This window comes from Dipodomys ordii, unplaced genomic scaffold (assembly GCF_000151885.1).
Source record: "Dipodomys ordii isolate 6190 unplaced genomic scaffold, Dord_2.0 Scaffold132, whole genome shotgun sequence".
Taxonomy (NCBI): Eukaryota; Metazoa; Chordata; class Mammalia; order Rodentia; family Heteromyidae; genus Dipodomys; species Dipodomys ordii.
Window position 1 is genome coordinate 4,678,480 of NW_012267348.1, and position 26,972 is coordinate 4,705,451.

The 26,972-nt window shown below is 37.2% G+C and overlaps 1 protein-coding gene across 13 annotated transcripts in view; it reads left to right on the forward strand.

Annotated features, from left to right (window-relative positions):
- Positions 1-26,972, forward strand: part of Pbrm1 (polybromo 1) — a 123,086-nt gene that overhangs the window by 23,146 nt on the left and 72,968 nt on the right. For 9 of the 13 annotated variants that reach the window (XM_013030760.1, XM_013030767.1, XM_013030769.1 and 6 more), the window contains 7 exons: positions 5,560-5,676; positions 10,357-10,425; positions 14,496-14,594; positions 17,901-17,986; positions 18,808-18,903; positions 20,600-20,691; positions 23,424-23,637. In XM_013030760.1, the coding sequence (XP_012886214.1) occupies positions 5,560-5,676; positions 10,357-10,425; positions 14,496-14,594; positions 17,901-17,986; positions 18,808-18,903; positions 20,600-20,691; positions 23,424-23,637 (773 nt within the window). The remainder of the gene's footprint in view (positions 1-5,559; positions 5,677-10,356; positions 10,426-14,495; positions 14,595-17,900; positions 17,987-18,807; positions 18,904-20,599; positions 20,692-23,423; positions 23,638-26,972) is intronic. The other 4 variants (XM_013030763.1, XM_013030765.1, XM_013030771.1 and 1 more) reach the window with 1 other exon arrangement.

Genomic DNA, 26,972 nt, shown 5'->3' on the forward strand with positions numbered 1-26,972 from the left:
CACCAGCACCTGGCACCTTAATAGTATTTTTAAATTTTAAGACTAATCCTGGGCTGGGAAGGTGGCTCGGTGGTAGAGTGCTTGCCCTGCATGCATGAGGCCCTGGGTTTGATTCCTCAGTACCACATAGTCAGAAAACACTGGAAGTGGCACTGTGGCTCAAGTGGTAGAGTGCTCACCTTGAGGTGAAGAGCTAGGGACAGTGCCCAGGCCCAGAGTTCAAGCCCCATGACCAACAAAAAAAGACTAATCCTAGGACATGCTAGAAGTGTTCCTTCCTCTGAAATGTTGTAGTCATTTTTACCTCTCCTTAGAATGTGACTCCTTTGGCTTTTCCTATGACTGACTTTTTAAAATCATTCCAACTGTGAAAATCATGTCAATTGAAAGGGGACTTTACTGATTACCCTGTTTCAAATGGTCTCTATTTCTCCCTTTTTACTCTTATATTGCCTCATTATCACATTATTCTGTTCTGTAGTTCTCAGTTTTTAATTGCCATATGTGAAATAACTTACTAGTTTCCATGTTTATTTTCTGTCATCTCAAAAATATTATGATAGTTACTCAAATGCACCTTGTAGGTATATGCCTGTAATTCCAGTGCTTAGGAGGTAGAGAAAGAAGAATCATGAATTTCAGTTAGCCTGAGCTATGTGGTGAGACCCTGTCTCATAAAAAGACACAAATATTTCTCCATCTATCTTTGGTGTCTAGGTTATGCTTTATGTAGGTAGGGGTAAATATTTTCAGAAAGAAAAAATGTTTAGGAATCAAAAAAAAAAAAAAGCCAGGCACTGGTGGCTCATGCCTATAATCCTAGCTACTCAAGATGCTGATATCTGAGGATTTCAGTTCAAAGCCAGCCCAGGCAAAAAAGTCTGTGAGACTCTTATCTCCAGTTTACCACCAGAAAACTGGAAAGTAGTACTGTGGCTCAAGTGGTAGAGAGCTGACCTTGAGCTGAAGAGCTCAGGGACAGTGCCCAGGCCCAGAGTTCAAGCCCTACAACTGACAAAAAGAAAAGAAAAGAAAAATAGAATCACAATAGAATCTCTTCAGCAGATAAATGATAAACACAATACACGACAGTTTACTTTCTCCAAAAAATTACCTAGATAGGCCTGTTTTGGAACTCCAGCACCAAAAGAAACATTAAGTGGATAAATTTTTCAAACTTCTTGGGGGTCTCAAACTATAATTGTAGGTACTTTTCTAATTTCTTTGAAGAAATTAAGTGATTAGAACTAGTTAGATGACAACAAACAATAGGTATTTCCTGGAATTTTACTCTTAGTTATGAACATTGCCTGGTTAGGCAGACCTTACTATAGTTAATAAAAATAATGATTAAAAACGCCTATATTTAGGACTTGTCTATATTTATTTTGTATTTTATTTGTATAATTGATGAGAAATTCAGAGTATCTTAAACATTTACTAGCCCTCCAAGCATCTTCCTAGCCCAAAAGTTTTTGTAAAAGGCAAAGGAGTTTTCAAGCTTTTTTTTTTTTTCTTTTCTTTTTTTGATCAGTAGTGGGGCTTAAATTCTGGGTATGGACACTGTCCCTGAGCTTTTCAGCTTAAGGCTAGCACTCTACCACTTTGAGCTACAGTGCCACTTCTGGTTTTCTGGTGGTTAATGGGAGATAAGAGTCTCATGGACTTTTTTGCTGTGGCTGGCTTTGAACTGTGATCCTCAGATCTCAGCCTCCTGAGTAGCTAGGATTACAGGCATGAGCTACTGGTACTTGACAAGCTTCTTACTTATGAGACAAGATTTGCTTTGTTGGAATGTGGATTGATTGTATAGATGGATTGTATTAAAATTGTTAAAACCTACTCTCTGGTTACCTGTAACATGTTTCTAAAGGAACTAGTTGGTTTAAGAGGAAAAGACTATTATTGCAGAACATTGCTCTCTCCTCCCACCCACCCCCCTTTTTTTATGCCAGTCCTTGAGCTTTTTTACTTAAGGGGAGCACTCTACCACTTAAACCACACCTCCACTTGGGCTATATGGTGGTTAATTGGAGATAAGAATCTCATGATTTTTCTCCCCAGGCTGGCTTGGAACCATGATCCTCACATCTCAGCCTCCTCAGTAGCTAGGATTATAAGTGTGAGCCACTGGCAATACCAGTGCTTTTATAACTCAAAAGAACCAGGTATGGTGGTTCACATCATAATTCCAGCTACTTGGGAAATAGAAATGAGATCCCAGTTCAATGCCAGCTTAGGCAAAAAAATTAATGAGATTCCTTCTTAACAAATAATCCATGTATGGTACTGTACACTCATAGTCAAAACTGCTTAGGTATAGGTAGGAGGATAATAAATCTGAGGTCAGTTCTGGACAAAAATTTTGAGATATTATCTGGAAAATAAAAGCAAAATGAGGTAGAACAAGGCTTTGAGATTAAATCTCAGTATAGGACCTGAAAGCACAGATAAATATCAAACTTTTAATTTCATTTTCACACAACAGTCAGACACCGGTTGCTTATGCCTATAATCCTAACTACTCAAGTGGCTTAGATCTGAGGATTGTGGTTGGAAGCCAACCCAGACAGGAAAATCTGTGACACTAAACTCTAGTTAACCTCCAAAAAGCCAGAAGTGGAGCTGTGGCTCAAATGGTAGAGTAGTAGTAGCCTTGAGCACAAACTGTAAGGAGAGGGTTCAGGCCCTAAGTTCAAGCCCCAGAACCAGCATGTGCGTTCCTGTGCGTGCACCAATGCGAGCGCACATACACACAATAAATAAATAAATAAATAACATAGTTTGAATATGAAGTGCCATTCATTATAAACCTTGACAGTGATATCCCATTGCACACTAGAAACTTGCTTCAAATTTAGACTTTCTTGGCCAAGTACTCTGTTAGACTTAAACTAAGTGTAACTATGTGTAGCCCAGTCAGTTTGAAGAGCAGAAATGGTATACATCTCTACTCAGTTTTGTTTGTTTGTTTTGTTTTGGGGTCCGGTCATGGGGCCTGTACTCTGGGCCTGGGTGCTGTCCCTTAGCTCTTCAGCTCAAGGCTGAGGCTAGCGCTCTACCACTTGAGCCGCAGCACCACTTCCGGCTTTTTTCTTTTTGCTTATGTGATGCTGAGGAATCGAACCCAGGGCCTTAGGCATGCAAGGCAAGCACTCTACCACTGAGCCACCTTCCTGGCCCTTTCTTTCTTTTTTTTTTTCTACTCAGTTTTGACATAACTTGAATTCAGTTATTAGTCCTAGCAGAGCACTGATTACTAGTTTATAAGCCCAACTCTATGTTTGTAATTATTGTCTTACTAGAATACCATCATATCAGTATATGGAAATGACCAAGCATTATATGGCATGTTTTCTCTAACTCAGTTACTAATATCCTAAAAATGTATATAAGCGTTTTCATTATTTCACACATGGTGCTTGAACTTTGTTTTGGGCCTGGGCACTGTCCCTGAGCTCTTCAGCTCAAGGCTAGCGTTCTACCACTTGAGCCACAGCACCACTTCTAGCTTTTTCTGCTTATGTGGTGCTGAAGAATTGAAGCCAGGGCCTCATGCATGCAAGGCAAGCACTCTACCACTGAGCCACCTTCCCAGCTCTGAACTTTGTTTTTAAAATGTTTATTGTGGAATAGAGTTCAGTAAAGGATCTGATCCAAGTGATTTAGTTACAGAAATAAAATAGAGAACATCACTAGTTTTCTTTTTTTTTTCTACTGCATATGACATTTATTACCCTTATTTAGTATTATTACACATATAACATATCCTTTATTACATCATATCACGTAGGACATGTTTGCATATGGATTATACATCGTATTGAGACCCAGGGCTTTCACAGAGAAGGAAAAAAATGTGTCATAGTCCACAAATAAACTTTTGGCCATGCTGGGATTTCAACTCAGCCTACAATGCTCTATCCATAAATGAGGTACAGTCATAGCACACCATCCACTGGCAAACTGAGCATCCAGGAAATTCTGAAGACCTGTGATCAAGCCACAGTAGTGCCAAATAGATACATGTGTAAATTGATATTATATATAGATATCCATATATACCTGCATATATATGTATATATATATATATACACATACACATACAAAGAGGGAATATGAGGCTATAATTAAATTATATATATATGATATTACCAATTATTAGTAACTAAATTATGACTCCATTTAATGAAATATCATGGTTGAATACTTATAAAAGCATTAATTAAAAATTAGTCAATATCCTTAATCATACGATGGTGCTAGAATGGAAGATATAAATCCAATAATTTTTGTGTGGCATTCTAAAATAGAATCATGAATTAACTGCAAATTCAATGATTACTTTTATAACATTCCATTAGCATTCACATGAACAGGAATGAGTTCATCAGGATCTCCCTCCATTTGTGGGTGGTAGTCATAGCATTCGAATCCTAGGCCTGGGTAGATTACTTTGAATGCAAACCATTGGAATGACACCATGAAGATTTCAGATTGTCATGATTAAAAAAAAGAACAACAAGAAGAAAAGAAAGCCAGGTGTCAGTGGCTCCTGCCTATAACCCTAACTCCTCCGGAGTCTGAGATGTAGAGAATGCTAATTTGAATTCATCTGAGGCAGGAAAGTCCAAAACAATCTTCTTTCCTCATCTCTGTGGTGCCTCATCCTCCCAGCAGGGAGTGCATCCAGGATCTTGACCCCAAGGGAGGTGGATGGGAGAGGGTACATAATGTGACATCCAAGGGGATGATCCGAATTCTGTCCTGCAACATAAGCCTATCTTTGAGCATTGTTCTGGGTCCATCTGATGGAGGCTTTGTCCTTATCCACAGCAATGACTTGGCTCTCAAGGGGCTGGTTCAACAGGCTGAGCAAAACAGCTCCTGACCCACAGCCCACCTCAAGAATGAGAGGGGCACCTTGGGTTCCAGCCACATGGGGATGCTGGGCCACCTCCTCCAGCACTCATTCAAGCAATTCTCACAACTGTCCCATGAGGAGACTGAGGTCCGATGGTCGACATCCAACCCAGAGCTTCACCTGTGGTCAAGAATCGGCTGCCATGAAATAAGAGTTTGGGATAATCCCACATCACTAGTTTTCATATAAGCTATTTTAGGGATGCAATTCTATGTAAAGCATTAAAGCATGCTTTTTTGTTTGTTTTGGTAATACTGGGATTTGAACTTAGGGCCTTTTGATTACCAAAACATGTTCAACTGCTGAGCCTCGTTTCTCAGCCCTTTATTTTGGTTTTTGCCTATGTGTACATGTGGGCCATAATCTGCCTATTTTAGGCTTTTGGTCATAGTTAGGATAACAAGATAACACCAGGTCAACTTCTCAGTTAAGTAAGGGGTCTTGTAAACTCTTCAGTCCAAGCTGATCTTGAACTGTAGTCTTTCCTATCAGGCCTACAGGCATGAACCTCCAATGTTCAGCTAGCATTGGAGCTTTTCATGGTATTATTGAAAGTTAAATTTAATATTACTTAGAAGTTGGTCTTCTTCTGTCATAAAGTACTTTTTTCTCCCCTCTTCCTTTGCCCTTATAAGTCTTCTCCAAGTTACCTGAAGGAGATCTTGGAGCAGCTTCTTGAAGCCATAGTTGTAGCCACAAATCCATCAGGACGACTCATCAGTGAACTTTTTCAGAAACTGCCTTCTAAAGTGGTAAGTGATATGATTAAGTGATATGACTGTTTATTTTTCAGATAGACTTCTCCCCTGTCCTTTGGGTAGGCTCAATGCAGCTACTTTAGGCTTCCCATTGTTGCTGGACTCACAAGTAACTATAGCCAGCTTCCTTCCATGGAAATGGAGTTGAACTGAAAACCACAGTCCTTCAATCTAACTCTCTTATATGGGTTGGGATGCCAGACAGAGTGGAGGAAAGTTCTCTGGAATATTTTTGCTTGCATTAGTTACAATCTCAGTCCTCACGTTCTCAGCCTTCCAAATAGGTAGGATTACAGACATGACACCTAGCCATTGTCACCTGGCTAGCTATTAGGTTTTTTGTTGTTTTTTTAAATTTTACATTATTATGAATCTCCAAATCTGAATCTCCATTCCCACTAGGTACCAAGTCCACTTCTTTCATCCCCAAGTTCCTAAACTACCATTCTACTTTTGCCATGATTTTTTCTATTGTATATATTTTTAAATTATAACTTACTTAAATTCTATTCTAATTATATAGTTCCTTCTGCTTTCTTTGGACTTTGTTGAATATTTTCCAAACTTAAAGTATATATAATACAATAATCATTCATATAATAGGCTATTTTTTATGTGTTTCATGTTGTTTCATGATTTTAACTACTCTTTAAGTACTCCATATAAGAAAAGCCAAGGTTGGAGATGTGGCCTTGTCTAACATACTGAAGGCTCTGAGTTCAGTGTCCATTGGAGAGCTGGGGGAACCAATTCTGTATTTGTCTTTATGATTACTTACCTTACCATAATATTTTTAGGAGTTATCTTTGTTATGAGGTCAGACTTTCTTCTTTTTGAGGATGAATGATATTCCACAGTGTCTATGTATCACATTTTGCTTAACTATTATGTCATATTTGGATTGTTTCCATGTTTAGATATTGTGAATAATGCTGTTCTAAATGTGGGTGCACACATCTCTTCAAGATCCTACTCCTTTTACTTATTTACTTATTATATATACCAAAGTGGCATTGTCATTATACACCAATTCTATGTTTAGTTTTCTGAAGACTTGTTATATTTTTTGTCTTAAAATTTTAAGTCATACTATGAATAGTTTATTACATGAATACCTATGATAGCAATGATTATATATTGTATTGCTAATATGTTATAACTGTTCTACACCAATCAAGATACCCTATTATTTTATTTATTTATTTTTTGTAGGGTTTTTATCCCATTATTTTAAATAACTAGTTTTGTCAGTGACTCATACGAAAAGCTGCATGCCATTCATCAGTTGCAAGTACTTTTTTTTTTAACAAAGTTAGAATCTTTGTCCTCAGGAAATTCAGTGGGGTAGGAATGAAGTAGATACAGAAGTAAATGATCACAATGAGAGTTAAGTGCTATCCCAAGGAATACTTCATAATGTACACTGTTGCTTAGATATTTAAAAATGCTGGAGCCATGGAAATTTTTGTTGTTTCACAGGCTAGATGTGAGTTAGATCTTTAGCCATTTTAATTGTTCTTGGATGTGAAACAAAGCACAGTTTGACTTCCCTGAACTTCTTTAATCTGGGGAACAAAACAATTTTTGATTTTTTTTGTTAACATCAGGTATTTTCTCCAAAGAACAAAATTTTTAGAAGAGCTCCAGATAATAAACGTCTCTGACCCAAAAATGGAAGTCTCAGGGATATCCCTCAATATGTGCAGTTTGTTAGGATGAACTAATATGTGGTCAATCAGAAATTGCTTAGAGAGGTGAGTCTGATAGCATACACCTATATATAATCTCATCCACTCAGAAAGCTGAGGTAGGAGAAGGAGAAGTTGGAAGGGAACTTGGAGATCCCATCTCAAAGAAAGAAAGGGTAGAGGCCTGGGGACCATAGTTCGTGCCTATAATTCTAGCTACTTAGGATTGCAGTTTTATGCTAGCCTATACAAAAATTTAATGAGACTCTAATCTCAACAACTAAACTGTGATGATATGTGCCTATAATCCCAGCTATGTAGAAGACTATAAGTAGGAAAATCAGGCAGGCCCCAATCCAAAACTTAAGGCTATCCTAAAATCACAAGAGCAAAAGGGCTAGAGCTTGGCTCAACTGGTACAAGGCCTGAATTCATACCTCAATACTGCTTCCAATCCCACAAAAAATGCCTAAAGGCTTGGTTCAAAGGGTTCTCCCTGAGTTTAGTCCCCAGTAAGCTCCCCTCCCACCCCCACCTCACATATGAGTTTTATTTTGGCCCAGTACCAGGGGCTTATGTCCATAGATCTCAGAAAGCTGAGATCTGATTACTATGGATCGAAGCCAGTCCAGGTAGAAAAGTTTGCAAGGTTCACCATCAATTAACCAGAAAAATGCCAAAGTATAGTTTTTCTTCAAATGGTAGAGTAACAGCCTTGAGCAAAACGAAGCTGGTCAAGAGTGAAAGGCCCTGAATTCAGACTCTGTTATTTGCACCAAAACAAAGTTTCATTTTGAAAGGCCTTGCCTTAACTGAATGACTAATGCATTAAACATAACATTAACAAAATTTGAACCTGATTTTTGATGGATGCTTCTGAATGCTTGTAAATATACATTTATATTATTTAGGTCTCAAAATTACAAAGGCTTGTAATGGGTGTATCAAATAACTTCCTTTTTCTAAGAGACTCTTATCTCCATTTAAGCAACAAAAAGTCAGAAGTTGAGTTATGGCTCAAAATGACAGTCTTGAATGAAAAAGCCAAGCAATAGGTCAAGGTTCTGAGTTTAAGACCAGAACCATCACTCCCTCTCCTTCCCTCCAAAAAAGTACTTCGTTCTTTTTTCCACGAATAGATTGTCTTTGGCCCTTAAAATTTTTGCAATTCAAGCTGGGCACCTGTGGCTCATGCTTGTAATCCTAGCTACTCAGCAAGGCTGAGATCTGAGGATTGCAGTTCGAAGCTAGCCTGGGCGGGAAAAGTCAGTGAGACTTTTATCTCCAATTAAGCATAGAAAAAGCTGGAAGTTGTACTCTGGCTCAAATGATAGTGTACTAACCTTGAGCAAAAGGAGCTCGGAGACAGTTCTAAGTCCCAGAGTTCGAGCCATAGGACTAGCACCCAAAAAACATTTTTTAAGTGTAATTTTATTTAGAAATTTTTTAGCTTAACATTTTAAAAAGATACTGTGTTTAGTGGGGTTCATTCCTGTAATCCTAACTGCTTAGGAAATTAAGATGGATCATGGTTCGAAGCCAGGTAGGCAGGAAAAGCCATGACACTTTTATTTTTAATATTTTTATTAGCTTTAAGTTGTTGTACAAAGGAGTTTCCATTCACCGAAGCAGTTTATGAATACAGTGTGTCTTGATCACCTTTCCTCACCCACATCTCTCAACCTATCCCTTTTCTTGCTTATCTTAATTTGAGATTATATATCGAATTTTTGCAATTGAACAAAGCAGTTTGTGTGTTCAGTGATCTTGATCTGTGTCACCACTTCAACATCTTCACTACTTCAACATCTTCACCCCTCTGACCCACCCCTTCTCTTATATTTCTCAGTTCTCTGGTACATGCAGTGAATTCTTGCCTGCATTCTTCCCACTTCCCTTTTTCATTCTTCTACCCCCTCCACTCTGCCCCACTCTCCCCTCTTGCAAGTACCCATTTTCTGGTACTTATTTTGTTGGACTTTGACTTAGTCTTTTTAAATTATTAAATTTAAATTATAATATTTAATTAATTAAATTATAATAGTTGCACTCTCATAGAGTCTTTTACACTTAATTAATTTGTAACCTCTTGTTTACCACCCAGTGTGATTACTTGTAGATTTATAGGCATATTCTAGCTACCATAAATGAGGGAAAAACATGTAATCTATGTTTCTCTGGGTCTAGCTTACATTCACTTAATACAATTTTTTTTTCCAAGTCTTTCCATTTTCCATGAGACTTTTATCTCTAATTAACCACCAAAAAGCCAGAAATGGTAGAGTACCAGCCTTAAGCACAATAGATCAGGGATAGTGCCAGGCCCTGAGTTTAAGGCCCAGGACCAGGACTTATGTTATAGCAAATTGTTTGTATAATGATAACTATCAGATACCAAATATAAACTCCTGTAACCTGCTATTGAGCATTTAAGCTTCTTAAAATTATATTAATAGCCAAACATGGTAGTAGTAAATATTAGTGATCTGATCACTCTAGAAGCTAAGGCAGGTGGACAGAGAGTTTGAAGCCAGCATGGTCTACATAGTGAGACCCTGTGTAAAAAAAATGATAAAAGTAGCTAGATGCCAATGTTTTATGCCTTTAATCCTACCTATTCAGGAGGCTAAGATCTGAGGATCAAAGTTTAAAGCCAGCTAGACAGGAAAGTCTTGGAGACTGATTGTCTATTAACTACCAAAAAAAGGTAACTCCAATGATAGAGCACTAGCCTTGAGAGGGAAAAAAAAAAAAAAAAAAAAGCTCAAGCAAGCAGGTCCTGATTTTAAGCCCCAAAACATATATACACACACACACAGACACACAAATCATCTTTTATATAAAATGTAGCAATAGGCTATATAGCTTAGTCTTTAGCCATGCAATTCATAAAGCTGTTCATGCAGGTTGAAGAACGGATTGTTACTTCACTTGAATTCAGTTGGGTAATTTAACTCATTGAGCATACCTGGTTTTTGTCTTCCAGCAATATCCAGACTATTATGCAATAATTAAGGAACCTATAGATCTCAAGACCATTGCCCAGAGGATACAGGTATGAAAGTAACCAATTGTAATTATATGTGTTTTAGAGCAGATTTGCCATAGACTTTCTAGGAGCTTTTACAAAGCAAAGAAACAGATGTTTCTGTTAAGGGGTTTTGTTATCAGCAAATAATAAAAACAAGATCATTACTAATTGTAGCTTTGGCTTGTGTCTTAGGACAAAAATTAGGACTTGAGGTTATGCCTAATATGAGCATAATTTTAGGTGTTAGTCTTTGCCATGGGGGCAGGTGAATAGTGGATTAATTGGATGAATTGTAGACAATTGTGACTATGAAAGGCATTTTGGCAATAAAAACTTGTTTATTTTATCTACCTCCAAATAGCTTTAGGATATCTTAGAATAAGAGTTACAGCAGATTAATAGAGTATAAGGTCAATGAACATAAATACTTCTTTTCTGTCTTCCTCCTAAACACTATTTCTCCTCAGTAGTTATACCTAGCATTCATATACATTTACTATATATCTAGCACTGTTTTAAGTGCTTTGTGTATATTAACTAAGTCATTCTTACAACTCCATGGGCTAGAAAAACCATTATGATTTTCATTTTACAGGTTAAAAAGCAAGGCTGGAGAAGTTAGCCTGCTCAAGAGCTAGAATTTGAAACTAGACAGTCTAGCTTCAGTGTTTATGCTCTTAACTCTTATCTATATTTATTGTCACCATGGAATACTTAATAAATATTAACTGAGTAATGAGTGACTGTCATTTACAGCTTGATAATCAGGGTTAAAGGAAGGTATGCTGAGAAATCATGTGAGAAGTTTGTTTTAGGGAATACTGGAATTTTGAACTCAAGGGCCTAGTGCTTATTAGGAATTTCTTGATGTAAAGCCCAATAACTAACGTTTTTTAAAACTAAAAAGCTTTATCTCCTGCTTTATCTAAAGTTTGTTTTTTTTTTTATTTTAAACCTATAAAACATGCAGTGGCTCCTGCCTGTAATCTTAGCTACTCAGGAGGCTGATATCTGAGGATTACAGTTCAAAGCCAGCTCAATCAGGCACCTCCATAAGACTCTTATCTCCAATTAACCACCTGAAAGGCCAGAAGTGGAACTGTGGCTCTAGTAGTAGAGTGCTAGCTTTGAGCGGATAAAGCTCAGGGACAGCACCCAAGTCTTGAATTCAAGCCCAAGGACTTGGACAAAAATTTTTTCTGTTACTTTTTAGATAGAGTCTTGTGCATTTTGCCTGGGCCATTCACACTGTGATCCTCCTGGAGTTAAAGGTGTACACTATTTTGCCTGGCCATTTAGAAATGTAGTTTTTATGTTATAGTTCTTTTTCCCAGCTCTGTATATCACTATGTCACTGGTCAGCTGCCCTGTTTGCTGAGTCATGGAGGTCTACGGTGATATATGTAAACCATCTCACATAGCCCTATAGGATGAGACCCTAGTCAGTGTGTCACTCATCCTTGGGATAAGAAGGGTTTGTTGGGGCTGGGAAGGTGGCTCAGTGTTAGAGTGCTTGCCTTGCATGCATAAGGCCCTGGATTCGATTCCTCAGCACCACATAAGCAGGAAAAGAAAAGCTGGAAGTGGTGCTGTGGCTCAAGTGGTACAGCGCTAGCCTTGAGCTGAAGAGCTGAGGAACAGTGCCCAGGCCCAGAGTTCAGGCCCCACAACCGGACCAAAAAAAAAAAAAGAACATTTATGGGCTGGGAAGGTGGCTCAGTGGTAGAGTGCTTGCCTTGCATGCATGAGGCTCTGGGCTCTATTCCTCAGCACCACATAAGAAAAAAGAAAAAAGCCAGAAGTGGCGCTGTGGCTCAAGTGGTAGAGCGATTCAGCCTTGAGCTGAAGAGCTGAGGGACAGAGTTCAGGCCCCACAACCGGACCCAAAAAAAAAAAAAAGAAGGATTTGTTACTTGCAGGAGATAAAGCAAAAAGGAGGACTTGATGTATTTATTACTCTCATTGAGCAAGGAAACTGATTACACAGCGATTTGGCAAAAGGGAGCAACTTCCTTGGCATTGAAGTTTCTAACATCTATCTATGGAGATGATATCTTTATAATACTAAAAATTAGATTTTTTTTTTGTCAGTAGTGGGGCTTGCACTTCTGGGCCTGGGCGCTGTCCCTGAGCTCTTCCGCTGAAAGCAAGCACGCTACCACTTGAGCCATAGTACCACTTCTGATTTTCTGGTGGTTATTGGAGATAAAGAGTCTCATAGATTTTCCTGCCTGGGCTGGCTTTGAACCCTGATCCTCAGATCTCAGCCTCCTAAGTAACTAGGATTGCCAGGATGAGCCACCAGTGCCTGGCTTAAAAAATCAGATTTTAAATGCCTCTAAGTCAGCTCTTATTTTCTCTCTCTTGCTTATCATCTTCTTTCTTTCAAAAGGCCTACAGTCACCTTCTTTTATTATTACCCTTATGTACTATTTTAATTTTTATTTTTTTGTCGGTCGTGGGACTTGAACTCTGGGCCTGCGCACTCTCCCTCAGCTCTTTAGCTCAAGGCAAGCACTCTACCATTTGACCCACAGTGCCACTTCCGGTGTTCTGGTGGATTATTGTAGATAAGACTCACGGACTTTACTGCCTGGGCTGGCTTTGAACCACGATCCTCAGATCTCAGCCTCCCGAGTAGCTAGGATTACAGACATGAGCCACCAGCACCCAACTCTATTATCATTATTTTATGTACTAATTATTGGTATAATCTTAACTGCTACACTGATGAGAAGCTGTCTAGTCCTTTCTACAACTTGCTTTTTGATCCTGGCTTTCTTCCTGCTATCCCACTGTTCAGAGACTTAACTCATTTCCTAATCCTTGAACCAAATAATCAACTCTGACTACCTTTGGCAAAAAGGGAATTTATGAAAAATATATTGGCTATCTTATGGAATTGTTAAAGTAGATGACTGGGGAACTACCCTTCAGAAAATGGGCAGAACAGGGATATGCACAGAGTCTTTGTGCCATTTCTGTTACCACTGTGATTTTCCACTGTTGGTCTTAGATGTTTTCTAGTCTACTGTTAGATACTCCTACTCTACAGAAGTCAGGAATGAATTCCTGCCATTCTCTGGCCATTGCTTTAGTCTTTTCAGGCTAATGTGAACTAGCTGGCCCATGGGTATTTCTCTTTGCCATGCTGCCAGACTTCTGGTAAAGCAGTCATCTTTTATTCTCATTACTCCTACCTTCCATCCATTCTGGATTCTCTCCAAATAAGATGAATGCTCTGATACCTGGTAGAAAATAACTTGCCTTGGGGTGGGATGTAGCTCAATGGCAAAGCGCTTGCCTAGCAAGTGCAATGTCCTGGGTTCGATCCCCAGTACCAAAAAAGAAAAGACAAAAAAAATACAGTTAAAAAGCAAAAAAAAAAGAAAAGAAAAGAACTTGCCTGGTTTTTGGATTCTGCCTTTTGGCCTTGTATATACAGTTCTACCATTCACCATGCCCCAGGTTATTTTTTCTAGAACTTGTCCTGTTTTATTCTGTGTATTATCATTTGTCATGTATGCCTTTTACATAGCGTGTGTCCCTCCTTACTTTCCCTTGTAAATTGAGGCAACTATATGCGTGTCCTACAGTTATTTTTGACTGACTGAGGTTTGGAATGTCACAGCTCTGTGACATAGTAAGTACTCTTTGCTGGATTCATTTTATGTTTTACTTCAAATGGCCTGGAGGGAATTTTACATCATATTGAATGAATGATTTAATATGAATTAATGAATTAATGTGTGAAACATCTAAAATAGCACTTGGCACATAGTAACCACTGTGAACTTACTTGTAATTGGAACTAGTAATAATTTATAAAAGAGAAAATTAGGGCTGGGATGTAGGTCAGTGGCAAAAGTGCTTGCCTAGCAAATGCAACGTTCTGGGTTTGATCCCCAGTACCAAAAAAGGAAAGACAAAAAAGAGAAAATTACTTCATACATTGTTCACATATGTATTTTCCAGTGAAGTCTTACAATATGTTGATAATTTAAAACTATATGGATTTCTTTACCTTCTTTTTTTAAGTTCTATTTATTTAACTTTCATTAAGAGAAATTGCTCTATTTTATTGTTTACTATAGAATGGAAGCTACAAAAGTATTCACGCAATGGCCAAAGATATAGATCTCCTAGCAAAAAATGCCAAAACTTACAATGAGCCTGGTTCTCAGGTATTCAAGGTTAGTTTTTTGTTGTTATTTTCATTGATAAGAGTAGATACTTTAAGTTAGGATCAATAATTTTTATATAACAACTTAACTGAATTATAATTCACATATCATACATTTCATTCATTTAAAATGTAATCATTTTTAGCATATTCACAATGTTGTATGCCCATTACTCCAATCAGTTTCAGTCACTCTTCACTTTTCTCCAACTTCCCCACCCTTTAGACAGCCACTTTCTGTCTCTGTACATTTGTCCATTCTGGATATGTTATAAAAATGTCTAGTATATGGCATGGATACCTTTGTGACAAGATTTCTTCATTTAGCATAATGTTTTTAAGGTACATCCATAAAGTACTTGTGTCAGTACTTCTTTTTTTTGTGTGTGTGCCAGTCCTGGGGCTTGATCTCAAGGCTGGGTGCTGTCCCTAGGTTTTCTGCTCAAAGCTAGTGCTCTGCCACTTGCCAGAGCTCCACTTCTGACTTTTTGGTGGTTAATTGGAGCTAAGAGTCTCACAGACTTTCTAGCCCAGGTTGGCTTTGAGCTATCATCCCCAGATCTCAGCCTCCTGAGTAGCTAAGATTACAGGCATGAGCCACCAACACTTGGTTAGTGCTTTTTTTTTTTTTTTTTTTGGTCAGTCTTGGGGCTTGAACTTGGGCTTGGGCACTGTCCCTGAGCAAGTGCTCTACTGCTTGGGCCACAGCGCCACTTCTGGTTTTCTAGTGGTTTATTGGAGATAAGAATCTCATGGACTTTTCCTGCCTGGGCTGGCTTTGAACCGCCTTCCTCAGATCTCAGCCTCCTGAGTAGCTAGGATTACAGGTGTGAGCCATCAGTGCCTGGCTAGTACTTCTTTTTATTGCTGAATAATATTTTGTCTTGTAAATATATTTAATAATTTGTTGGTAGACCATTGAATTATTTGCATTTTTGGCTATTATAAATAATGTGCTATAAACATTCACATGTAAATCTATATGTACTTTATTATATCTATATGTGTATATACATATATTTTATTTACATTCATATGCTTCATAGATTTACTTCCTAGAAATGGAATTGCTTGGTTTTATGGTATGTATATGTTAAGTTTTTCCAAAGTAACTATGGTGTTTTACATTCCTACCAACAGTATACAAATGTTGCAGTTTCTTCACATTCTTAAGAACAGGTTTTTCACTTTTGTTTTTATTACAGCCATTCTATTGGGTATGATGTGGTATGTTGTAATTTTGACTTCCCTTTCCCTAAAATTTCCCTAATATATTCAACATCTTTTAATGTGTGTATGTGTATTTTTTTGGAGCGATGTCTATTCTTTTGCCCATTTTTAAATTGAATTACTTCTCTTTTTATTGTTGCATTTTAATAATCCTTTATATATTCTGGATATCATACCCCAGTTTTGTTTTTAAGAATTTTATAGTTTTAGGCCTCTCAGCATCATGGGTTGCTGCCATGTATGTGGGGGGACCAAGCTCGAGCTTGCAATAAAGACTCCTTTGCTTTTCTTAAAAAAAAAAAAAAAAAAGAATTTTATAGTTTTAGCTCTTAGATCCTTTCATTCAGTTTTTTCTTTTGGTCAGTTGTGGGGCTTGAACTCTGGGCTTGGGTGCTGTCCCTGTGCTCTTCAGCTCAAGGCAAGCACTCTACTGCTGAGCCATAGCACCACTTCCAGTTTTCTAGTGGTTTTTATTGGAGATAAGGGTCTCACGGGGGGCTGGGAAGGTGGCTCAGTGGTAGAGTGCTTGCTTTGCATGCCTGAGGCCCTGGGTTTGATTCCTCAGAACCACATAAGTAAAAAGAAAAAAGCCGGAAGTGACGCTGTGGCTCAAGTGGTAGAGTGCTAGCCTTGAGCTGAAATGCTGAGGGACAGTGTCCATGCCTAGAGTTCAGGCCCCACGATCGGACCCCCCCCCCAAAAAAAAAGAGTCTCACGGACTTTCCTGCCTGGGCTGGCTTTGAACCACGATCCTCAGATCTCAGCCTCCTGCATAGCTAGGATTATAGGCATGAGCCATCAGTGCCTGGCTTTTCATGCAGTTTTTGATCCAAAAATTTCTGTTTGCTTGGTAGAAGTCCAGATTTATTTGTTTACATGGGATACTATCCCAACACAATAGATTATAAAAAGATTATTCTTTCTCAATTGAAGTTTCTCAGCCTCCTTATTGAAAATCAATTCACCATATAGGGATTTAAATCTAATTTCTTGTTTCTGTTCTAGTAGTCATCTAAATGTTTGTTCTTAGGCCAGACAATTCATTTTTTTATCCTCTTAAAAATATTGATTTATTCCTTGCATTAACCTTTGTATATATAAAAAGTAGCCTATGTAGTGTAGTATACAATGTAAAATAATTATTTCATTGTGTTGCTATTGCCTCTTAGAAATTTTGTAGTCACTATTCTAATGAATAGTTGCTTCTAGAAGTTTCTGCATTAATCATACATTAGGAATTTATAACAGATTACTCAGAAAATCTTTCAGCTTTAAAATTATTAGACTTTTTTGAATGCTGACCCAGTACTCAAAATTCTGTTGGTAGCTAATATTAGCTTTTTGTTTATTTTTAATTTTTTGAGACAAGAAGTCACTATATAATCCAAGCTAGCCTCAATTTTACAATCCTTTTGCCCCCTTGGATTACAGGTATATGTCACTATACATATGTATATTATTAACATTTCATATTGAGAACTTTTGAGGAAAAATCAAGAATAAATTATGAAGTCCTTGTAGTCTTAGTCCTTGTAGAGTATTTTAAAAATATAGTATTAGTTGTTGGTTGTTATATATAATAATTTTCTTTTTGCTCTAATTAGTTTTCTTTAACTGAGTTTTAAAGAGAAAGGACACTTTCAATGTGTTATGTTAGTGTTCTGTTAATTTAAACAAGTATATAAACTGGAAATTTCTTTAAATTTTTAGGTCAGGATACAATAGAATTCATTATATTTTGCCATTGAATCTTTATGTATTGCTTGACTAATTAGTAAAGGACTAGGAATCTTTTTAGCTTATTTTTAATTGGTGATAACTTTATGAAAATATTTTCAGAAGTCTGTAAAAAGGTTAGAGATGGAGTTTAATGGGTATTAAATGGAAAGAGGGCCATAAAAAGGGCTTAGGGCCTGAGTGAGGGCAATTCTAGCTATACATCTATAAATACGTCTTTTTTTATTTGTTTGGGATTGATTGATTTTTTTCCTATTCTGTTTATAAGTAAATCAATTAATTTTAACCATTTTTTGTTTGTTTGATTTTTCCTGTTCTTTTTTTAAGCCAAGTAATTTTATCTTGACAGGATGCAAATTCAATTAAAAAAATATTTTATATGAAAAAGGCAGAAATAGAACATCATGAAATGGCTAAGTCAAGTCTTCGGATAAGGTTGGTTAAAAATGTTTAAGAGCTTTGTGTCTTTAAATTTGGTGATTTTTTTTTTAAGTAAATGAAATCAGTACAATGGAAAATAAGATTTATGTTACATTTAAGATCTTATTTACAATTGACTACGTGAATCTGAAAAGAATAGAGGTAATTTATTTAGCCCCTTAAATGCAACTGAAGAACTTTATTTAGAAAGAAACGTTTTGGACCTGGAAACATAGCTCAAGTGGTAAAATACCTGCCTGTCAAGTATTATAGAAATTAGAAATATTGTTAAGATTTCTAACACCACTACATATTTTATTTCCTTATGAGTACAAACATATGTATATAATACTATACATGTAACATATATAATAAATGAATATGTAAATTATGGTTGTGTATAATTTATGACACTATATATTTTCAATAACTATATTTAGCCAGGAGATCTGGAAGTTTTATTTTGTCTTTCCCTTCACTAGCACTGTAACTTAGAACAGGCCTCAGTTTGGGGATTCTTATTCCTCTTACCTGGAATGGGAAGGTTGGCTCTACATTTGTTCTAATATCATGTCCTATGGTTCTGCAGTAACCATAAGCTCTCAAGGACTAACCCTAGTCTGTTTTCTTCTATAGACTCCAGATCCCAAAGCAATTCCTGCTTACCTAGTTGAGGCTCAGAAATGTTTTGTTATTTCTGTTAGAAAAAAATAAAATGATTGTCTTGTTTTACCCGACATTCTATTTTTAGCTATCAAGTTTCTGAGCTTTATATATATATATATATATATATATACACATACATACATACATACATACATATTGTCTTTGGATAGGACTGCATCAAATTTGGCTGCAGCCAGGCTGACTGGTCCTTCTCATAGTAAAGGAAGCCTTGGTGAAGAAAGAAATCCTACTAGCAAGTATTACCGGTGAGCAGAAGAGGGTTTAATCTTAAAGTTGACCCATGCTTCTGATTGTAGACATACTACTATTTGCCTGATAGGTATCTTGAAGTAATATGTTTAGGTTATTAGGAGAATTGATTATCAAGTGCTTTAAAAAGTTGAAGTACGAGCTGGGTGCCAGTGGTTCATGCCTGTAATCCTAGCTACTCCAGAGGCTGAGATCTGAGGATCATAGTTCAAAGCCAGCCCGGGCAGCAAAGTCTGTAAGACCACCAGAAAACCGCAAGTGGTACTATGGCTCAAGTGGTAGAGTGCTAGCCTTAAGCTGAAAAGCTCAGGGACAGCACCCAGTCCCAGAGTTTAAGCCCCATGACCGACCAAAGAAAAAAAAAGCTGAAGTATGGGTTGGGAGTGTGTCTCAAGAGGTTGAACAAGAGCTGGGAAGGTGGCTCAGTGGTAGAGCACTTGCCTTGCATGCCTGAGGCCCTGAGTTCGATTCCTCAGCACCACATAAGCAAAAAGAAAAAAGCTGGAAGTGGCGCTGTGGCTCAAGTGGTAGAGTGCTAGCCTTGAGCTGAAGAGCTGCGGGACAGCGCCCAGGCCCAGAGTTCAAGCCCCATGACGGCCCAAAAAAAAAAAAAGGTTAAGGTATGAGCCGGGCATGGGTATATCCCTGTAATCCCAGCACTTGGGCTTAAAAGAAGGGAATCACAAGTTCAAAGCTAGTCTAGCCTACATCAATTTCCTTGTAACATTAGGGGGAAAAAATAGCTAGGCACTCATGGCTTTTGCCTGTAATCCCAACTGCTCAGGGGACTAAGATCTGAGGATCAGTTTGAAGTCACCCTGGACAGGAAAGTTAGTGAGACTCTTTATCTCTAACTACCAAAAAAAAAAAGCCAGAATGGAGCTGTGGCTCAGGCTTTGAGCTGGACTTCAAAAGCCTGGAGCTACAAAAGCTCAAAAACAGCATATAGGCCCTGTGTTGAAGCCCCAGGACTGACACCAAAAAAAAAAAAAAAGATTGAGATACCATAGTAGACCTTACCTCACCTTTCAGACAAGGCCTCCACTTTGATTATTAGGTAGTGTTATAAAAAAAAATAGGGGATTAAATACATATTTATATTAAGTTTTGTGATCATAATAGAATTTGTTATTAGAACATATAAATGTCTTAGAAAATAATAACTAGTAACTGTGACTAAATCATTTCCATAAAATAGTGGTATGCTACATTTTTGTTTAAAAAAAACAAATTTCAAAGCCAGATGCTTGTGGCTCACGCCTATAATCCTAGCTACTCAGGAGGCTGAGATGATAGTGGTTTGAAGCCAGCCCAGGCAGGATTGTCTGTGAGACTCAATCACCAGAAAACTAGAAGTGGTGCTATGGCTAGAGCACTGGCCTTGAGTGAAGTTACTCAAGGAGAGTGCCCAGGCTCTGAGTTCAAGTCCCACAACAGACAACAAGGACAACAAAAATTGTATTAGCCTGTTCTAGGCTTTATACCACCACTTCTTTTCTGAGAGGGAAAAACAGAACCTTGTTTTCTTTCATAAGACTGATTATAAGGAATATTAGTAGTGCATAGAGAGGGAAATAATAAAAATTATTTTTCTTTGATATTAGTGCTTTGCTAATAGTTGGTATCTCATTTAAAGTAGTCAATTATTGTAACATTATTCCATGTCTTATAGTTGCTTTTTTTTCCTTATAGTAATAAAAGAGCAGTCCAAGGGGGTCGTTTATCAGCAATTACCATGGCACTTCAATATGGCTCAGAAAGTGAAGAGGATGCTGCATTAGCTGGTAGGCATTAGGTTGTGCCTAGTTAAATGCTTTCTAAGTGGATCTTTCTAGCTAGGAGTTGCAGTGGTCTGATCTAGAATTTGTTGGTGTGTGAAGAAACATGCTGAGTTTTTTTGCATTTAATTGTTCTCTGATTGGCAAATTTATCAAATGCTAATTGCTTTATGTTGTGATAAAGCTCTTAGGGTAAATATTAAAACATAGGGAAAGTTGAACATGAAAAGATAGAAAAATATAGTAGACAATGTCAGTATGTTTGTATTAACTTGTTTCAATAGCAGTAGGAAACATATACAAAGAAATCTGTCTAGCTGGGTACCAGTGGCTCACACCTGTAATTCTAGCTGAGATCTGAGGATCACAGTTCAAAGCCAGCCCAGGCAGGGAAAATTCATGAGACTCTTACCTCCAATAAACTGCCAGAAAACTGTAAGTGGTACAGTGGCTCAAGTGGTAGAGTGCTCACCTTGAACTGAATTGCTCAGGGACAGCCCCTAGATCCAGACCCAGAGTTCAAGCTCCTTGACCAACCAAAAAAAAAAAAAAATCTGTTTAAATCTTTAAATCTTCTGTATCTTTATTAGTTTACTGTCTGCTTATCTAATAATTGAGAGATAAAGACTCCTATCCAAAGGTTTTCTATGTTTTAGTTCCATTTGTTTATGTTACATATGTAGAGCTCTTTGATAATTTAATTACACACTTGTTATCTCGGTATTCTGGAAGTTGAGATAGGAGGATCTCAAAATCTGGAAGCATAGGATTTTGATTATCTTCAAAACCAAACAAAGGGTGGATGCCAGTATCTCAGGCCATTAATACTAGGTATGAGGAGGCTAAAATCTGAAGATCTTGGGTTCAGAAGCCAGCCTGGGCAGAAATGTTTGTAAGATTCTTATTTATCTCTTATTAACTTCAAGTGGTAGAGCCACAGTCTTGAGCAGAAAAGCTGAACAAGAATGCACGGAGCTCAAGCCCTGTACCAGCATGCATGCATACACGTGTGTGTGTGTGCGCGTGTGTGTGTGTGTGTGTGTGCGTGTGTGCGCGTGTGTGTGTGTGTGCGTGTGCGTGTGTGTGTGTGTGCGCGCAGGAGCTCAAGCCCTGTACCAGCATGCATGCATACACGTACGTGTGTGTGTGTGTGCGCGCGTGCGCGCCTAGCAGTGTATATAAAAGATATGATGACACACTTATTAGCTCTGTTGACTTCCAGTGAGATGGACTTTAAACATAGATATTTAGAAAAGCAAAAAAGGCTTTACCTCATAGTGGTAAAAGATAAAAGGAAAAATTGTTTCATTGGAAAGATGAATTATAAGAGAGCTCCAAATATGTAAAGTAAGCAGATGGAACTTTATGGAGATAGTGAAAACACCATCTTAGAAGTGAAGAGCTTTCTCACAGTTGGTACATAAGCAGAAAGTAAGCCAGTGAAGACACAGAAGATTTGAAGACTCATCTTTATATTTGTTTTCTATTGCTGTTGAAATAAAGTAACACAAATGTAGTAACTTAAAGCTACCCAACTTTATTTTCTTACAGTTATGAAGTTCAGAAAAAGTAAAGTCAGGGTGTCAACAGGCGAGTGTTCCATCTAATTGCTCTAGAGGAAAATCCATTCCTTGGCTTTTGTAGCTTCTAGAGGTTACCTGTATCTCTTCACTTATGGCCCTTTCTTCCATCTTCAAACTGCACCTCTCCAGCCTTATACCTTCTTTGAACTTCTTCCTTCTTAGTGTGTCCTTTATGATTGCTTTTAACTACCTACTCACATAATTTTTAATTAGTTCAGATTCCTTTCCTTATGTCTCATCTGGAAAGTCTCTTTTACTATATAAAGTCACAATCACTGGTTCTGAGTTCAGACATGAATGTTCTGTTCTCATGGTTATTACACAGCTTATTATAGCAAGCTTAATATATTACATTTAGAAAATACACATTCTAGCAAGGTGCCAGCGGCTTATGCCTAACTACTCAGAAGACTGGAAGATCAGCCAGTCCAGGACAGAAAAGTCTGTGAGATTCCATCTCTATTAGCCAGCAAAAGGCCAGATTAAAGACATGGCTTAAATGGTAGAATACCACCAGCCATGGGCAAAGAAGGGCATGAGGCCTTGACTCAAGCCTTGACATCAGCGCGCATACACACAAACACAAAAGAAAATGTATAGTCTTCCCAGGTTCATATTTATTAGAACTACTTATCTATAAAACAAATTTCAATAGATTTGAATAATTCAGAATTTAAATATAGAACACATTTCTGACTATAGTACAGCTAAGTTATCAACTAATAAGGAAAAGATAAAATTTTAAAGCCTAAATGTTTGGAAATTTTAAACGTTAAAGAAACATCATAGAAATTTTCAAGTACCTAAAAGTGAACATTAGCATGACGAAAATAACGTTTGCCAAAACTAGTAGATAGGTAGCATACTGGATTGGCAGCACAGACCTATAATCAGTATTAATATGTAAGTAGCCTAGGCTGGCCTCAAATTCCTCATAATCCTTCTCCCTCAGCTTTCTTTGTGCTTGAATTATAGACATGCAATACCACAGATAGTTGAGATTTTTATTTTTTTTTATTTATTTATTTTTTTCTTGAGATTTTTATTTTTAAGAAAAATGTTAGCAACATTTTCATATTGTTTATTCTAGATGGTTGTTGGAAAAACATTAAAGTTCATTCTTCTCTCATAAATACTATTTTTTTGTCTTCCCAGCTGCACGTTATGAAGAAGGAGAGTCAGAAGCAGAGAGCATCACGTCCTTTATGGATGTTTCAAATCCTTTTTATCAGCTTTATGATACAGTTAGGAACTGTCGGAATAACCAAGGGCAGTTAATAGCTGAACCTTTTTTTCATTTGCCTTCAAAGAAAAAATACCCTGATTATTACCAGCAAATTAAAATGCCCATATCACTTCAACAAATCAGGTAAGATTATATCTGTATTACTCAATGCAAATTTGTTTTTCTTTTTTGTGGCTAACTCTTCACACTTATATTTCTTAAAGTAGATAAAGATACTAAATGTTAAAACAAAAAGCCCTCAAGATGTAACCATTTGTCTTACAACTGACTAAAGTTAAAAGATTGCCTATACCCTTTCATTGATATTTTAATTTTATCTGTATTTAAATTCTATATCTATAGTTGAACCCCCAGAATAAATATAGCAGTTCTTGGAGAATTTATACTTGAAACTGTACATGAAAGGTAAGGTATTGCCATGTATGTTAGTACAATCCTATAATCCTAACTACTTAGGAGGTAGCCATTAGTAGTATTGTAGCTAAGGCCAGCCCAGGCAATAAGTTAGTACGAACCCATCTCATAAAACAAGCTGGGTATGGAAAAACATATCTGTAATCCCAGTTAATGGGAGAAATATTTAGGAAAATTGTGTCCAAGGCTGACCCTATTCAAGAAACATCAGACCTAATCTGAAAAATAATTAAAGCAATAAAAGACTTGGTACATGATTCAAATGGTAAAGCATGGGCTAGGAATGTGGCTTAGTGATAGAGTGCTTGCTTAGCATGCATGAAGCCCTGGGTTCAATTCCTCAGTACCACATAAACAGAAAAAGTCAAAAGTAGCACTATGGCTTAAATGGTAGAGTGCTATTCTTGAGCAAAAGAAGCTCAGGGATAGTACCCAGGGCCTGAGTTCAAGCCCAGGACTGGCAAAAAAAAAAAAAAATCTAATTTTCCACAACACTCTTGTTTTTTGAGTAGACATCTCACTATGTTGGCTAGAGTGGTCTCAAACCCATGTGCCCAAGTTAGAAAATGTAAAAGAAATTGTTTGAAATTCAGCCACCATGGTCTCATTAAAAAACTGTAGCAAAACAGAACAGAAACTCTTTACCAGGTGTGGTAGCACATACTTATAATCCCAGTACTTGGGAAACTGGAGCAAAATGATTAAGAGTTTAATTCCAGCTTTATCTCAAAACAAAAAAAATCAATCATTAAAGTATAAAGTGGTTACAATTTATGGAAAACAGCATGGCAGTTCTTTAAAAAGTTAAATATTAAACTCATATTAGGAAAAAGAAAAGTAGTACTATATGATCTAACAATTCCAATTTGAGCAGATAACCAAAGGAACTGAAAGCAGGGTTTCTTTTTTTTCAAGTTTTTTATTGTGATTAAGTGGTTACATAATTTCCCAAATTTCACAGTATTGTGGGATAGTGAAGCTTAGTTAAAGTCACAAACACATTCTAACTGAAAGCAGGGTTTCAAAAAGGTATTTGTAAACCTGTGTTCACAGCAGTATTTTTTATATTAACTAAAACATGGAAGTATCTCAGGTATCCATTGGCAGATAAGTGGATAAGTAAAATGTGGTATGTATGTACCAAGAAAAAACAGTCTTGAAAGAAGGAGATTCTGACATGTTACATCTTGTATGAACCTTGAGAACATTATGCTAATGAAACAAAGCAGTTATAAAAAGAAATGTACTATATCCTTCTGCTTATATAAGGTACTTAAGCTTAGTCAGAATCAAGGAAACAAAAAGTAGAATGCTGGTGGTAAAAGGAAACAGGATTAATGTTGAATAGGTACAAGTTTCAGGGGTTTTACTTGTTTTGGGGGTGGTTGTTTTGTTTTTTATTTTGTTCAGCTTAGGGTTGAATCCAAAGCCTTGCACATGCTAGGTAAGTGCTTACTGCTGAGCTATACCTCAAAGTCTCAGCTTTGATTTTTCAAGAAAGATTTCTGGAGATGGGAGTGGTTATGACTGCATAACACAGGTGCATATAATGCCCCTGAATTGTATCCTTAAAAACAGTGTGTCATAAAAATCTCTTAAGCTGTTGATCAATAGATGTTTGTGGGGAGGGCAAGGAAAGGGAAAGCAGTAGAGAATTGTTCTGAGCAAAACAATATATTCATGTCTGAAATATGATGGTGTAAAACCCTTTGGTACAACTAAAACACTAAAAAGAAAAAAAAAAGAATGACAGGAAAGCAAAACAGGGAAGTAGACACCAGAAGGTAAGGGTTAGGCTAACAAGGGTGTTGAAAAAGGTTGAAGTATTTTGTTAGCATGTACAAAAATAGAACTGTGAAGCCTGTTGAAATTGTTTTAAGAAGAGGGAAGGGAGCAGCAATAGAGGGGAAAAGATTGTGGAAATGATCCCCTTGCTCCCTTGTACAATGTAGGCTAATAAATAAAAATTTAAAAATATATAATCCTTAGATGGGGAAAATGTTAAATTAGTATGAATATAACAAGCAAATATTTGATGGAAAAAAATTTGGTGAAGGTGGTAAATTTTATGTGTATTTTACCACAGTGAAAAAATTGGGAGTAGAGTAGTATAGTGTTTTGCTAGAATGCGCACAGATTCATCCTCTGGACAATAACAACCGTAACAACAAAAGAATCAAGTAGGAATGGTAGCCTTTTGCTCAATGCTAGTTTTCTACCAATATCAGATTTACTTCTTTTCCCCCCAAATTTTATTGGAGGAAAACTACAAAACATTACAGTACAATGTTTACAGTCACAATTTGTGCTGAACTGATTCCCCAAAATATATTATAACTCAAGTTGACTTATCCTGTTACTTTTTAATCTCTTGTGTAACCACTAAAACTGTCAGTGATACAATGAAGTATATATTTGAGCTCTTTATGACATTGTATAAGTCAAAATCTCTCTTCCAGATAAGCACAAAATTAATGTGGCCCATCCACAGTGGAGATGGAAGGAAGAACCATGAACTTTTTGGCCAGATCTCTGGCTCCTAAATAGCTAGGATTAAAAGTTGGAACCATAGCACTTGGCCCTTTGTGGATTTTTAAGAGCACATAGTACTTCACACTTTGAATTGACAGGAATAAATTTGGCTCTGTTTGTTTGTTTTACTGCATACTGAGGTTTGAGCCCAGATTCTTGCACTTGGCTCAGTCAACTGGTACTCCACTATTTGAACCACACCTACAGTCCACCATTTTGCTGGTTAATTGGAAATGGAGTCTTAAGGACTTTTCTGCCCAGGCTGGCTTTGAACCTTGGTCCTCCAGGTCTCAGCTTCCTGAGTAGCTAGGGTTACAGGTATGAGCCACAAGCACCAACCTGAGGCTGTAATTTAACTCTGGTGCTAGCTATATAAGCTGGTACTGAGAACTACATTTGTGCTTAGTTGTCTGTTTTTCTTCATTCCAGAGACTTCTCTAATATTTAATATTTAATTATTAAATGAAATCTGAATACGATTTTGGTAAATTTCAAGTAAAACTTTACATATA